General features: G+C 35.9%; 1 protein-coding gene across 1 annotated transcript in view; it reads right to left on the reverse strand.

Moving 5' to 3' along the window:
- Positions 1–121: 121 nt before the first annotated feature.
- The window catches only part of LOC129234844 (cytochrome P450 4C1-like), a 78,229-nt gene continuing 62,496 nt past the window's right edge, over positions 122–15,854 (reverse strand). The window contains exon 12 of the mRNA XM_054868748.1: positions 122–285. Coding sequence (XP_054724723.1) covers positions 122–285 — 164 coding nt within the window. The remainder of the gene's footprint in view (positions 286–15,854) is intronic.

The following is a 15,854-nucleotide window of genomic DNA, read 5'->3' on the forward strand; positions in this document are numbered from 1 at the left end:
GATACAGGTTTTTCGTAACCATCACTGACTCTTAAACGGTCTTCAATGCACATAAGCCACATTTTGTAACAGTTCACACAAATCAATGGCAATAAATAGAGGGAGAAAGGCTGTGATAGTTCTATCGTTTTCGAGGAATTAGCTCCAATTTCACGCCTCCTCTGGACCGAAGGACCAATTCTGCAGCCAAAAAGAGCTGATCCCTCTGATCCACGGATCGGACGGTGAAGTTTCGGAGAATATTCGAGACAATAGTCTTCTCCTCTAACATGGCAAATTTTTGTCCTGCAAGAGAGAGAAAGTAGATATTGTTAGCATACATTCACTAATTACATCGATATTTTTTATCAATACTGCTATTTAAAACATTTTTTATCGAAGTTTAGCCACCGATACGTCTACCTGTTTAGAATGGTTTATTTATTTGAATGCAAGTCTGAAATAAGCTGCTTCGTCCGTGTTTTAAGAAATATCGATGAGGGGGGGGGGGGGAGAGTGGAATTCAAACACTGAACATAGATTGCAGCACTAAAAACTGTTTACACCTAAAAGATTTTTAAAAAAGTGAAAAAAAAAAATTAATTTGAATTTTGACATCTTGAATTCAAATTATGTTTTTCGCAATCACGAGTGTGTGTGTATGTACGCGTGTGTATTTGTGTGTACGGGTTATGTGTATGTGTGTGTATGATGTGTGTGGGGGGTATGTGTATGTGTGTGTAGGCATATGTGTATGTGGCTGTGTGCATGCATGAATGTGCATGCACAACTGGTAGTTGTGTATGTGTGTGTATGTGTGGGTGTTTGTATGTATGCGTGTGTGTAAGTGTTTGTATGTGTGTATGTATTTGTGTGTGTATGTGTGTATGTGTTTGTGTGTGTGTGTGTATGTGCGCGCGTGTGTGTGTAGTTGTGTATGTATGCGCGTGTGTGTAGGACATGGATGCAACCTGGAGACGGCTTTCGCTATAGGAATAGCAGCGTGAGGAGCCAGCCGGTTCACGGTGATGGTGCGGAGGGTGGCGGTGGGAAAAATCAGCGTAACGCCAAAAACAGTCAAATGAGAACAATAAGCAATCGTGATTGCTCAAAAAAAAACTTTCAATTCCGAGGGGGGTTTTTTTCAAATGAAAATGGGATATTTTGCAATGAATTGCGTGCCTATAAAAATAGGAAAGCCATGACATTGAATGCATGAATTTATTTATTCGATTCGCATTTCACTTATTGTTCTAAACTGTAGAAGCAAAAGAAGTTTCCTGTAAATGAGTTTCCGAAATTTTACATTTTTTCCTTTTGTAATTAAAAAAAAATACTATATCAAGGGTGGCTTGGTCATAAGGACGAATGCTCCCCCTTCACATCCTACGACGCAAACAAAAGTAGAAAAACCCTTAAAATGAGATCAGAAATCATCTAAAATTTACGCCCTCTAAAAACTATAATAGTGTAATGTGGGAAATGAACTACTCCCCCCTCTCTTGGACGGCCAAGATTTTCTTCCCCCAGCTGTTCACAATTGAGGCAGTGCGAAGCAAATTTATGTAAGTGTAAAATTAAAAATTTAGAGATTATCAGAGTACAAGTGGTAGGAGAACATCTCCTCTGTTTTAAAGCAAGAAATGGTACTAGTAGCTCTGGTGGATGCTACTATACAGCATGATTTAGGGGAAAAAAACAATGAAAGCCTACCTAGGATCTGAACTTTAAGCGCATTTTACACAAAACTTTAAAAAAAAAGTCCCTTTGCTCATCACTGCCTCATTTGAACGTGCGGAACGCACTCATTATGAAAATGTTTTAAAGCAGTGGTGCTGCCATCTGCTGGCATTTACTGATGCTAGGAATCTTTTGCTATTTTTCGTTCCTTTTCCTTCCGAATTTCCTTTTTAATGATAAAATATAGTAAATTTACTGTTTCAAGTATCAGCCTTCATCGGAGAAGAAGAAATTAAACCCTATGCAAATTACTCTACGTTGTCACTAATGGTAGTTAGAAGAGGTTATGTAATTGTAAAATCCGATTATCTTATCAGGAAACGTATAAAAATTGCTTTCTATTATGTATAAATCGTGAAAGAATTATGTATAGGATTGTTCACATGTACACCCTACCCCCATATCATATGTATACAATGTTTTTAAAAAATACCGTAAAGTAAAGGATTTTTTTTTCTTTGATCTCAAATAATTCTTTCGCTTACAATATATATATATATATATATATATATATATATATATATATATATATATATATATATATATATATATATATATATATATATATATATATATATATATATATATATATATCATTGGGACTTTTTTGAGCTGAGAAACTCATTAAACTCTAATATTTGTAATGAAAAAAGTAATTTTTGTGATGAAGATTTGTACCGTACTTCCTGGGTTATAAACTGGCCTCGTACTTCTTTTACCATCTAATTTTTATGCATTCCTCGGAGCTGATTTAGATTTTACGATTAATTTCATGTCGGTTTTGTTTCAGAAACAATTTTTTTTTCATTAGCATCGCGGACTCCTGAAAAAAAAAAAAAAAAAAAAAAACTATGATACTGGGATAGTACCAATTGTTTTTATTCTTTTCTTACAAGACAATAATTTTAACCATTTTTCTAAATTATTCGTTATTATCATTTGAAAATGAATCCAAGAGTCACCAGCGTACATTATCGTTCTGGTAACTTTAAGAAAACGTTTTTATTTAAGTAACTAGCAAAAATACCCGGCGTTGCCTGGGTCAGTAATAATGGGGTCGTTTCCAAAATTTTGAAAGTATTTTTTTTCTGCATGCTTAAAAACATAAGGTCTGACGATTTTATAAATAATTTGTTTAAGTTTAATGTTTTAAAAAAGTTACTTAAATCGGTGCGCTTTCATTGTTTATACTTCTGCCGGATGACATCACAAATGATGAAATGTCATTGGCCCTCACAGAGCTAAATATTTAATTCGCATCTTTACTCACGTGTATTGGCAACAATATTGTTGATCGCAAGCGTAGAGCGCAATTTAAATTTGCTTCTTGATTATCATAACGTGGAAACGTGGTGAAAGATGCGGCAAAGTGCATCATTTGTGATGTCATTAAGACCACGCCTTGTTTGAAAAATCTGACATTTTAAAAAATTAATGAAAAAATAACCGTTGGGAAAATGAAATTATTTCTGGGTCCAAGTTATTATTATTATTATTATTATTATTATTATTATTTTTGCTTATTCTATGAATTTCAGTGACTAAAAATACTACTTTTGACTGAAGGAAACCACCCCATTGTAAGAAACAATCGCAACTTTCTTCCGTTTTCTGTTTTAACTGAAAGAACTCAAAACACACCGCTTTGACATGATTAAAAATCGAGCTTCTTCCTTACCCATAAAAGTGAAATAGCAATAAGTATAAAGAACGAACGAATATTCATTTAGAATCGAAAGCACGAATTTAAGCACATAAAAATTTGAAGAATTTTCAAAAAATGAACTAACAAAAACAAATATCACTAAAAAAACCGTGCGCTTTATTATTTAAATATATAGTACACACACACGAAAGAAAAAAAGCTCTCTGCTATGTTTCTTAAAGGGTGCAAAAGGAAGTGTTTCCAAATGTTTAAGTGACTTTAAACTCATGTTTGCTCCGGAGAAGCCTAGATTCAAAATTTTCATTATGATTACTTTTAATATTGCTGTTGTTAGGCAACGAATTTTTGTAACAATGGGTTTTATATTCGCAACTCCAGAGCTCGAATACGCTACCTTGCGGTGGTTATCAATACTAAAGAAAAAGGTAAAACATTCCATTCCACGTGTTTTCTTTGGGGTAAATTACAGGCTTCAAGCAGTTTGCAATGTTGTAATGTAATTTCAGAAAAATAGAAAAGAAAGCTCCTCACAAATACGATCAAAAATTACTGTTGTTACTGCTTAAAAATATGTTTTACCTTTTTCATCCGCCATTAGACAGTGGCTGCTGCGCCCCCAATAGCTTATTAAAGTTGCGAATTTACTCATTTGATGGGGAAATTACATGAAATTTACTGTTTTCCCACCATAACTTATTAAAATTAAGTTTTTAAGGAATAAATCAAAATTTTAATTGTCATTACTTTTAATATTGCTGTTGTTAGGCAACGAATTTTCCTAACAATGGTTTTTATATTTAACCATTGAATGGGGAAATTACATGAAATGTACTGTTTTCCACCATAACTTTTTAAACCTAAGTTCTTTAGCAATAAATTATAGCCTAAGTTGTTCCCTGATAATGTAGCTATCTATGGTGAAAAAATGGTTAAAATCCGTCCAGTAGTTTTCAAGTTTACCACCCCGGACATTCGGAGCCCTTTATGTATAAAGATGAGGATTCAATTCCTAAGAAAGTAATAAATGTCATGCTTGTCCAGAGATGCCTTGATTAAAAATATTAATTGCGATTACTTTTAATATTGCTGCTGTTAGGCAACGAATTTTCCTAACAATGGTTTTTATATTTAATCATTGAATGGGGAAATTACATGAAATGTACTGTTTTCCACCATAACTTTTTAAACCTAAGTTCTTTAGCAATAAATTATAGCCTAAGTTGTTCCCTGATAATGTAGCTACACTGTTAAAACCAGAAGTGCCACAGGGGTAAAGAATTTCACCCTAGGGTGAAAAAAAGGTGCCTCAGGGTGCAGCGGAGGCTAGGAAGTGTCGTCAAGGTGCTTTTGGTTCCTCAGTGGGTGAACGACGTTAACAAAAGTGCTAAAAGACCATTCAAATAAGAGAGCGACTCCTTGCGCGTGCGCTCTGACTTATCGTCCAACCACAACTTCAGTTTGAATGGCGAACGAAGGAAGTTGCAACGAAATTTACTTTCACATTGAATGAAGTACAAAACTGAAAATTTCGTGGATTAATCTTCGAAATCTCGCGTAAGTAAAGGCATTTGATCATATTGTAGCTCTTAGAACTTTCGAACATATTTAAAGTGTTTAAAGTATATGTTGACAACTGCTTATTGTTCCGTTTACCTTATTAAACATTTAATGTCTTGTTATTTATATCCTGCAAAACTGTTACCTAAAACTATCTATCAGTACTATGTTGAACAACAACAACATTAAAAATAAAAACGTTTAAATCAACTGATGGTTGAATAGGAAATAACTACGTATAGTCCAGGATCTGACAGCACTTCTGTAGGAAAGTTCGAGTAGGGAGAGTTTCTTTTTAAAAATGTTTAGTAGTTGTCCTAGAAAGTATTTTGGACTCGGGTGGACATCCGCCATCTGGTCACTTCTCCTGCTATGACGTCATCAAAGATGGCGGCCGCTCGCTCTCATAAATGCTTAGTACTTCGATAGGAAGATTGAGTACGGAGAATTTTTCTTCAGAAATGTTTAGTAGGTGTCTTAAAAAGTATTTAGAGCTTATGTGGACATCTGGCATTTCGTACATTTTTTAGCTATGACGTCATCAAAGATGGCGGGCGCGCACTTTCGTCCACATAAAATCCCAAATTTATGTTAATACTTAACCAACAAAAATGAAAATTTGTCCTGTAAATTACTATAGTGTACAAGTTATAGTTACAAGGCGAATAGCAATGTATTTTTACTACTGCTATAACTTAATAACTATTTTTTTTTAATTTTTTTGTTGCACTTAATAAAATTATATTTAAAAAGGGTTCTTACGAGTTGGTTGCAAACCCGTACTATTACACTTACAAAAAGAGCAATAGGTTACGTCATTTGCTCTGCAAGTACAGGAAGATTTGGCACATTTCAAGCAATTACATGCTCCAATAAAATCAGTTGTAAATATCTGTAAGTTCTTTTCTGGCATCAAATCATCATCTACCACTGCAAAACCAAATTCACAAGGATCTAAGTCAACAGCAACATCGTCAATACAATGTCGTTGTGGGTATGTGGAAAAATGTGATCTTAATAAGTGGCACTTAGCTTTTCTGCTAGTAGGCGGCAAGTTATCAGTGTCAATATTTTTCGCATGATTATACAGCCATAACCTAAATTCATCTAACGATTTACAGAATGACCCTTTTTGCACTAAGTACTCTTCTGCAGATTTAAGGCTTTGCTCTATATAAATCCAGTCAGATTATACGCCAAAACTCTCCAAATACGCTACAGATGCACAATGAAGAGCAGATTTTTGTTACCAAATCTACTTGTATAATCTGATCCAGATAGTGCGTGAATGGCAGGAAGCAACGAACATAAGTTCTATTTTTCGGTGAATATCATTAACAGATAAGAATCATGCAGAATCACCAACTCCAGTACGCACCCAAAGTTCCTGAACACCAAATCGTTAAAGAGTAAGATAGTGAAACAAAGCTAACACCATTATATCAGTGTCGGCGATAACAATAACGATTTTAGTACCCCCACACAGGGATGCATGTTTTGAATGAATAATAGTACAGTAAAAATAGGGGTCGGACCCAAACATCTAAAAAAAAAGCTAAACCTGGTGCAAATTGTTTATTACCCTCCCAATAAGAACAGGTAAAAAGTTCCACCCCATTGTGCGTCGGGTTTTGGAATGGGGGGGCATCTAAAAATTGCAGTTTTGAGTATTTTTTCAGAATTTTTAGAATAAATTTAAAGTGAGAATATTATGTTATACTAAATTTAAAAGCATAAAATTAAAGGTGTTTGACCCCCAAGAGGGATGACAAAACCCACAAATGCTACAGAGCCCCCCTATCCCCGTAAAGCGAAGCAGTACCCCCGAATCCCCCTTCATACATTTCATATGGAAACATTATTTTATGCTAAGAAAATTGTTAGAAATCAAGTGTGTCCATTTTCCAAGAGCGATGGTGCACCTCCTCTCAAAGCTACAACACCCCCCCCCCCTCCACCAAATAAAATAAATCCTCACCCCCCCCCCACCACCACCTTTTATTTCAAGTAGAAGTATTATTTCATGCAAATCTAAAATGCATAAATCAGGACTGTCCACCCCATAAGAACAGTAGCTCACGTCCCAAAACGAAATTATGTACTAAAATATTATCCTCCCCCCCACCCCCTCTGATGGTGCACATTTGATTAAATGGCCAGAAAAATAACGCTGAACTGTTTTTTGCTTTCAAATGATTTCTCCTAAGCTTGCAACAAAAAGTCTTCGTTATCAAGATGTTTTTTGGAATCTAGATCCTCAGCAAAATCGTTATTGTTGCAGCTATGTCTAACACAGTTTGTGCATATAATTGAGCACTTCAGTCTACTTTCAGACTTTTCAAACATTCACTATATCCAATGAACCCCTTAGAGCAAGCACAAGATTTGAGACGCAGAAAGTCTTCTAGAGCAGAAGGCTTGGCTGTTGTAATAGGACTTCATTTATATTTCTGTGGTGCTTTCTTTACACCCATCAAAAATGACACTAGCTTTCCCATACTTACAAGTGACCTACACGCTGCATTGCTGGCATATTTCCTTGAAACTTACATATCATTACCAAAAATATGTTCAAGCGGGTATCTTCCTTCTATTACATATGAGGCAGTGAGAAGCAAAGGGCAAAATTAAAAATTTGGAGATAACCAGTACAAATGGTTGGTGAACCTCTCCTATACCTTGGGGCAAGAAATGGTCCTAGTAGACCTGGTAGTTGCTTCTATACAGCATGATTTAGAAAAAAAAATCAATGAAAGTCTACCTATGATCTTATCTTTAAACGCGTTTTATTCAAAACTTGAAAATGTCCACTTACATCCCTTTGCTTCTCACTGCCTCATATATGACACCAGCTGTTCGTTCTGTGATTTTGGATGAACCTTTTGCTTCAGATAATAGTACTTTAACGATACAGGATTTCTTTCCTTCTGAAACCAGATTCATCGAATACTGATGGAGGATCAGCGCATAACTCGTACCAGAGGTTTTTAGCAATTTGTTATTCCATCTTTACTGTTCATACCATTCGGTGTAAAAGATGGTTTGGGCTTACACATCTTTACAGATAGTAATTACTCTCGTAACAGAAGCTAAAGACATAACTGCTTACCTCCTTTACAAAGAAATGCCACAAAATTGTTTGACTTCAATATGATTTGATGTTACTACCCGAACGTTAAAGGTCTTATCGCAACTCACCTTATCATCAGCGAGCAATACCCATCCCAACTTGAGAGGGAAGAAACTTCTGGGGCTTTAGAAACGGATTGAGATTTCCAAACTGAGAGACAAAAAGGTGTAAATATTTAGCATTCTATTGATGTATTGCTCATTGCTCTCATCGAGACTTGTTCTATCGTTGATCACTACAGGTTCTAGACCACCTGAATTTGTCACTGCGTTAGATCGATGGATAGCTGATGTTTGATGTGATCAAATTTTTTTATCGCATAATGTACTCAAAAGTTTCAGATAGAGTTGCAAGTATATGTCCGCATATTTAGCATAATTCACATAACCAGCTGCGTAAAAGAGAGGTAGCTTGGTGTTTGCAAATGAGAACCCCCACCGACTTAGAGGGTGCAGAATTGCAGCATTGCCCGTCTCACTATTGGCAATTCCGGTTTGTCCCACCCTTACGGTGATGGCAAAAGATTGTAGAAAAGTTGAAGTAAGTTAATCAAGAAGAAGTAGGGAAACTTTAGTCAATTTGGACTTTTTTTATGCTGCACAGGAATTTTTTTTTCCAGCGCTCTAAACAGTTTAATAACTCCAGTCACAAATAATTTGGTTACTCAGCTCGCTTAGATCTTTTAGAATTATCATTCTGACATTACCATATCATTGTGAGGCATTTTGTACTTCGGAAAAGATTAAGTCAGGGAAATTTTTTCGTGAACTTCACTGCAAATGTGCACTCACTGTGATTTTGGAATGTAAATTCAGGGTCCCCCCCTCAAAGCGATGGCGCACCCCTTAAGTGTGACGGAGTACCCATCAAGAATAAAAGTCCTCAATAAAGAAAGAAATACCCCTTGAAAAAACTGGCTTAAAAATTCCAATGACGCAAAGCTGCTCCATGGACACACCCCCCCCCCATCCCCCCCCGCCTGTACACCCCTGTTAATTAAAATTTTTTTATGTGAGAGTTTATTGTTTTACTATTATAGAGTGGTTTCTGCGAGGTTTCAGAATTTTTTTTAAGTAATAGAAATTATTTTTATTTAAATAGAGGATTATTTCGTCTCCCCCCCTTCCCCCCCAAAACCCGACGCGCAAAGTGCTGGGACTTTTTACCCCTTCTTGCTGGAAGGGTAAGAAGTAATTTGCAACAGGTTTCACTTTTTTTTTTTGGATGTTCGGGTTTGGCCATTTTTTGGCCTAATTTTACTGTACTATAAACATTCTGCAGTCAACTTCCTCTGCTGTCAGACAGTTTAATTCTGGGAGATTTATCTGTTTCCACTTTGCACAGATGTACAGTTAAATATTACATCATCCTCTTCATCACCATGAAAGGCACTAAAAGTGTGGTTGGTATTATGTGGTGTTTGAGTCAAAGAAGCTGTCACTGTATCAGCAATGAACTTTTGCAACATCAATTTGTTTCTTGAAGGTCCCCGAAAGCTGCTGAGTTGGACAGGCAATGGAAGATCTTCTAAGATTTTGAGCACATCCACAACGATGCTACTACCTTGTCTTTGCACCCTTTCACACTTTTTAGGAGAAAATTTGCGATAACTGTCAAAAATGTAATCCACTCTTCCACAGTTCTTGGTGATGCTCCCGATGTGTGACGAAAAAGCTGAAACAGCTCCACTAAAGGTTTTATTTTTATTTGTCATAACCTTTCGTACAGAGTTCATGACGTCAACTATAAAGCGGGTTTTATCGTCAGACTTGAACCAGGTATCATCACTGGTGATACCATAAGATGTTTCCAGCTCTTTTAACAATGCACTTTTTTGTGGTTTTCCCATTAGTCCTTGGTCATTGAACAATGAACAGTTTTCAGATAGCTCATACCTCGTGTGATACCAGTTTCCGATGAGCATGGTTTAACTGATATGTCTTGCTGTTTATCTTGGAATAATACGCACACATTGTCATGGGAGCCTCCTATACCGGATTTAGTAGGTTCTTCGTGGTCAAAGTTATCGAAAGCGCCAACCGTATATGAATCTGTCTTAAAATGACTGGGCATTGGCACTGCAGTAGGAGACTGCTTAAGAGCATATTGTGCAAGATTATCGTGGGGACGAATGACCTCACTCTAGCTGACACTGAAGCCGAGATGATTCAAGCTTGTTATCAATGTTTCACTTTTGCATTTCTCATGCATTTCTTCACCCATCATCATATGTAAAGGATTTTTTTTAGTACCACGATGCATGTTATAGTACATTATTTGTAATAAAGCTTGTGCCTTAAGATACCACTTCTGAGAATACTTCCTCTTTTCTTCCTTTTCTTGTTCATTGTCAACTTCTTTCATGGAGTTTGGATCTATGGTCAAATAATGTACTGAAAAAGTTTATTAAAACATCAGGTATTTTACTTTTAGTCCAAAATCTTTTGAGGTCTTGTGCATCACCAAATTTATCGCTGAGCTCGAAATCTAGCCCCTGCAATGCGTCTCTTAGGAGAATGGCGCATTCTGTTTCAGGATTGCAGCTTCTAAGGACATCTGTTACTTCTTCTGTTTGAAGATTCGCAGAAAAAAATATAATCGGTTTGTTTGCCTCTTTAGGTTTGGCGAAAGTAATGTCATTTTGAGAGCAATCACTCAGCATTAGTTTAAGAGCCTTGTTGTTGATTTTGATGCCCTCATTTTGTATATTAAACTTGTCTCGAATGTAACTGAGCGTGTATCCATAGCCTTCATGCAGTCCAGTTTCGATGTCATGAGTTATAAGCGAAAAGGCTGCCACCTTTTCTAAAACTGGAGGTGTACTCTTGTCATCTGCTTCAAGTTTTCGTTTGTACTTCAATAAATATCCAGAAATACAGTTGTTATGGCACAAAAGATCTGCGCCAAAAACACTTGATTCATCCTCCAAATCACAAGTGCGAGTGAAAACATCATCTTGTAAGTATAATGTGGCTTTTAAAAACTCCTTAGCTCTCGGATACTCACTTATTCTGTACTTCTCGCAAATGCGATTATGTGATGCATGGTTACAGATGATACACAATTGTAATCGATGAGGAATACCTCCTGCTTGTGAACTGTAATAATGTGCACGCTTCCTTCCAGATTTCTTTAAACGTTCCTGCACATTCGACTGAGCAGTAATGATGCCATCATCTTTATTTTTTGATTTTTCCTTCTCATTTTGAAGCTGTAAAAGAGGTTTCTTATGACAGTATTGCTTATAGCATGCATTATTCATATGGTAGGAAAACAACTCTTCCTCACTTAACGCGTTCAAAAGCTTAGTAACTACGCCATTTCGCAACTTTGTAGCGGCCCTGATTTTTTCACGACGATTTTCTGTACTTATCACACTATTGTCGCTTTTATTACATGTAATTCAAGTCTTTTCAACTGGTTTGAGGTCTCTTATGCTGTCTTTTGACACTCTCGACAATTTCATAAAATCCATATCTCAATTTTATTTCGATAAATCTCGAACAAAAGAAACATTCAGATTAACAGCGTTTCATCGTCTCAAGAACCACCCTCTGTCGCACTCATAACACATCATGTAATTCAATATCTGCCAACTTACTACTTCGAAGAATAACAACGCGCTCGAATGTTATGTCTGCGCCACCTATAGTGGCGCGCCTAAGTGGAGCGACTAGTAAACATTCTGATTGATTAGTCACACCAGGTGAAAATGGCAAGTAAACATTTTTTTTACGTAAATAGTTTTTGAGTATAATTTTAAACGGTTGTTCAACGATTGACAGTTGAAAAAATTATTTTAAAGAGTGAATTTTAAAAAAGGAAAATAAATAAAAAAAAAACAATAAAATAAATTGTTTTTAAACTACTTTTTCGGGAAAACTTTAACACTGTAACTTAAAAGTAAACTTGTTAATATAAATTAGTATAAAAATGTGCAAGAATCACGCAAAAAAGTGAAGTATTTAAATAAATATGAGCATTTATGTGATCGAGATGCCGCAATCTTTGATGACGTTATAGCAGGAGAAGTGACCAGGTGGCGGATGTCCACCCGAGTCCAGAATACTTTCTAGGTCACCTACTAAGCATTTTTGAAAAAAAATTCTCCCTACTCAAACTTTCCTACAGAAGTGCTTTCAGATCCAGGACTAGTAGTGGAAACGAACAGAGCAGCGAAGGCGGGAAGGAAAAAAAAAAAAAAAAAAAAAAAAACGCGTGAAAAGAAATCTCTCTCACTCAGTGCTTGACTCATGAGTTTCACATCGTGTTTTGGTTAACGTATCTTTCTTAGGCATTATTGCATGAAGCGAATGTAGTTATCTACTCGTTTTTATTTTAAATCTGACGGAAAACTTGACATTGGAAAGAAGGGCTTTTAAATTAGTATTTATCTTGTACGCATAAGGATCGTCAAATATCGAATCTTATAATAAGTATTGATATGTTACGCTTGATTAAAATTTTTAACGTTAATGAAACGCTTTTATTTTCCCATGATTCTAATCTAATGTTACCTAATATTTCTGGTTGTTCCGGCAAATGATTGATAAATACCTTCCCTGTTCATTTTCGGTACGGATCACGCAGTGAAAGTTGTCAACAACATAGTAATTGCTGAGCAGTTCATATGTGAATGTAAGAAAATTAGTGCTCGAAACAGACAAATTAAAGTCATGAACACTTCTAAACTATGTTCGAAAGTTGAAATGTAATCAAATGCCTTTGTATATATAAATCAAAATAAATAAATCACAATTGTATTCAAAAACTCACACAACAGGGGGGGGGGAATCTCTATAGGAAGCAATAAAGGTGCTATTTTTCTCACCTAGGGTACCATCTTTCACCTACGGTGCACGTTGGGTGAAGGGAGCCAGTTTTTTCACCCATGCTAAGGGTGCAATTTCGGCTCTCTATCGGGTGCCGCTGGTGAACAAGCGTTTCACCCCTGAAAGGTGCCAAACGCAACCTGTAGTTTTAACAGTGTATCTATGGTGAAAAAATGGTTAAAGTCCGTCCAGTAGTTTTCAAGTTTACCCCGGACATCCTCACAGAGATTATCCCTTTATGTATAAAGATAGCATAAATATGTAATTGACCATGCTTATCGAGGTACAAGGCAATTATGTAGTTCTGGGTACAAAACAATAGATTTCATTCAAAGTATCTTCTACTGAAAAGCTCTAATAGAGGAACGACCTATTGAGTATCTCATTTCATACTTTTGTAAAATAAAAAACACAATAATTCAGAGAGTTTTTAGCTTAGTTCAGCACAAAAGATAAAATAGTGCAGCTGCAAACGTATAATTTAGACAATATTATAAGGTTTTCAATTTCTCAGATCTTATAGCGGTAGTGCGGAAAAGTTGTGAACTGCCATCATTAAAATGTGTGAGAAATCTTAAAAATCTAGGCTAATATCTTTTGCCTCCTCAATGGGCCTAAAATTTCGAAAACTGGACTAAAAATGATCAAACTTCAAAAATTAAAAAATAATACCAAATATTGTCGGTCAGTTTGGGGTAATACTTTAAAGTTGCTTATTTTCAACAGTTTTAAGTATAAAAATATTTAGAACAATGGGTTAATATCATCTGCCGCATCATCGTCAACAAATTTTATAAATTTTGACGCATTTGGTACTTTACTGCATAGCTGTTTACTGCTTTCATAATGTACAATCAAGGTAAACTCGCCAAGATGTGAAATAATCCTGTTTAGTAAAATAAGAAATAACAGCATCCGATAGCACAAATTGAGGATTACTGCAGACACGTGTTTGGGGGTTACAATTAACCTATTTTTCAATGCAAAATAGTGAGAAGCCCACGGTTTTGCATTGTTTCACTTTATCTAGATTTTATTTTGATGGACGGATCCTCGAGGGATTCTGATTCAATATTAGAAATAATCGAGCACAAGCAGTTCCAAAGAACAATAGTAGAAGCACATCATTCTGTTATATCGGAGCCTGTTTCTACGTACACAGGACGTGTTACACCTGAAAATGCTTGATATATCTAATAGCTGTTACGAATGCATAACAAATGCTTTATTGGATGAATTTAATAGCCATGTTGTTCTTGGGTGAGACGGTACTGTAGTGAAAACACAGGTTATTTAATGGTGTAATTTGCAGGCTCGAAATGAAAGTTCAGAAACCAGTCCAATGGATTATCTGCTTACTTTCTTTCAATGAGCTGCAATACGCCATTACGACGTCTATTTGAATCAATATACGGCAAGTAAACTGACCCTACATCTTACACTGGAGACATTGGACGAAACCTCAAAGAATGCGGAAAGCTTTTAATTGTTGCTTTTATAATAGTATTGAATGCGAGCTGCCAAACATTTATCCCACCATTCTCAGTGTAGATCAGAAATACCTGTTAGACATTTGCACCGCCATTAGTTTTGGTTGTTCAGGTCTAGCTAACCGGGAACCGGGAACGTTGAATTAGGACCGATGACTAACAACTGCAAATCGAATTCTGAGATAAATCTACGTCAGACCCATCAAATGAGTTTGTTAACTTTGGTTGCGTTCAATATAAGAGTCTGCACACCAGATTGGTTCGGAATTAAAATTCATTATTCCATAAAGATGGAGCTAGACACCTGTGGTATGTCATCAGCTCATCTCCGTACTTGTCCGAGAAGCATCGTTACGTAATTGAACCAGTTATTTCTCGTAACGCTTACTTTGCTGCTCCAGAAACTACTCTTTTAGCAATGTTATCTGATGAGAGATGTCATACTAGAACTCTTGCGGGTCGGCAGATTATCAAGACAAGGAAAACTAGCTCAAAAGGAAACTGTGTTTGCAGATTCATTATTCCAGCTATTAACTTTGGAGCTATAGACTATGTAGATTTCATTGAATGGCAAGCTTGTTATGAGCCTCCAGTTCTCAAAAAGATCAGTTCTCAAGAACTTCTGAAGCTCATATAGAACGGTATGTCAATGGACTGCTGGGACTTTTTAAAATTTCCCCGACACAAAAAAGCAGTTGATCTGATTGTTGTTGTAAAACTAGTCAGTGCAACCTCCAGGATAACAGTTGGGTCGCAGAACAAAGATTTTTAGAGCTACACTAGAGTCCAGGAACTATATGTTATCATTTGAGACCAAAAATGATTACAAACAGTAATGCTTTTGTTATTTGTATGTTTGAAAGGTAAAATAAAATGTCTGGTCTTTTTTTTTTTAAATGAGGCAAGTGTGATTTGTATTTGTTCAAAATTCTGTATTTTGCATTTGCAAGCAATTAAGAGTTACACAGCCAAGTACCAAAATGCGTCAAAATTTAAAAAATTTGATGCCCATGAGGCAACAGAAGATATTAACCTATAAGTCTGTTTTTTTTTCTTGTTAAAAGTTGTTGCAAATAAGCATTTTTTAAGCGCTACTCCAAACTGATCAACATTATCTGGTTTTATTTATTAATTTTTGAACATTTATAATTTTTAGTCCAGTTTTTGAAACTTTAAGCTTACTAAGGTAACAGAAGATATTAATCTAGACATTTAAAATTTCTCATACATTTTAATGTTGTCAGTTCATAACTTTTACGCACTACCGAAAAGAGCTCAGGGAAATTTCTATTTTTTCGATACGCCCAACGTAGTGGCGCTAGGTATACGGACTTCCCAAAAATGACGAGCTAGTAAAGAAGATCAGTGAATAAAAAAGGGCTGATTGAGCTGTTATGATGATATGTCTTTGCCTGACACAAATTTTTTTGATGGAACTGCTTACTTTACTCTCAGACGCA

Source organism: Uloborus diversus, chromosome 1, assembly GCF_026930045.1.
Source record: "Uloborus diversus isolate 005 chromosome 1, Udiv.v.3.1, whole genome shotgun sequence".
In the NCBI taxonomy this organism is placed as follows: Eukaryota; Metazoa; Arthropoda; class Arachnida; order Araneae; family Uloboridae; genus Uloborus; species Uloborus diversus.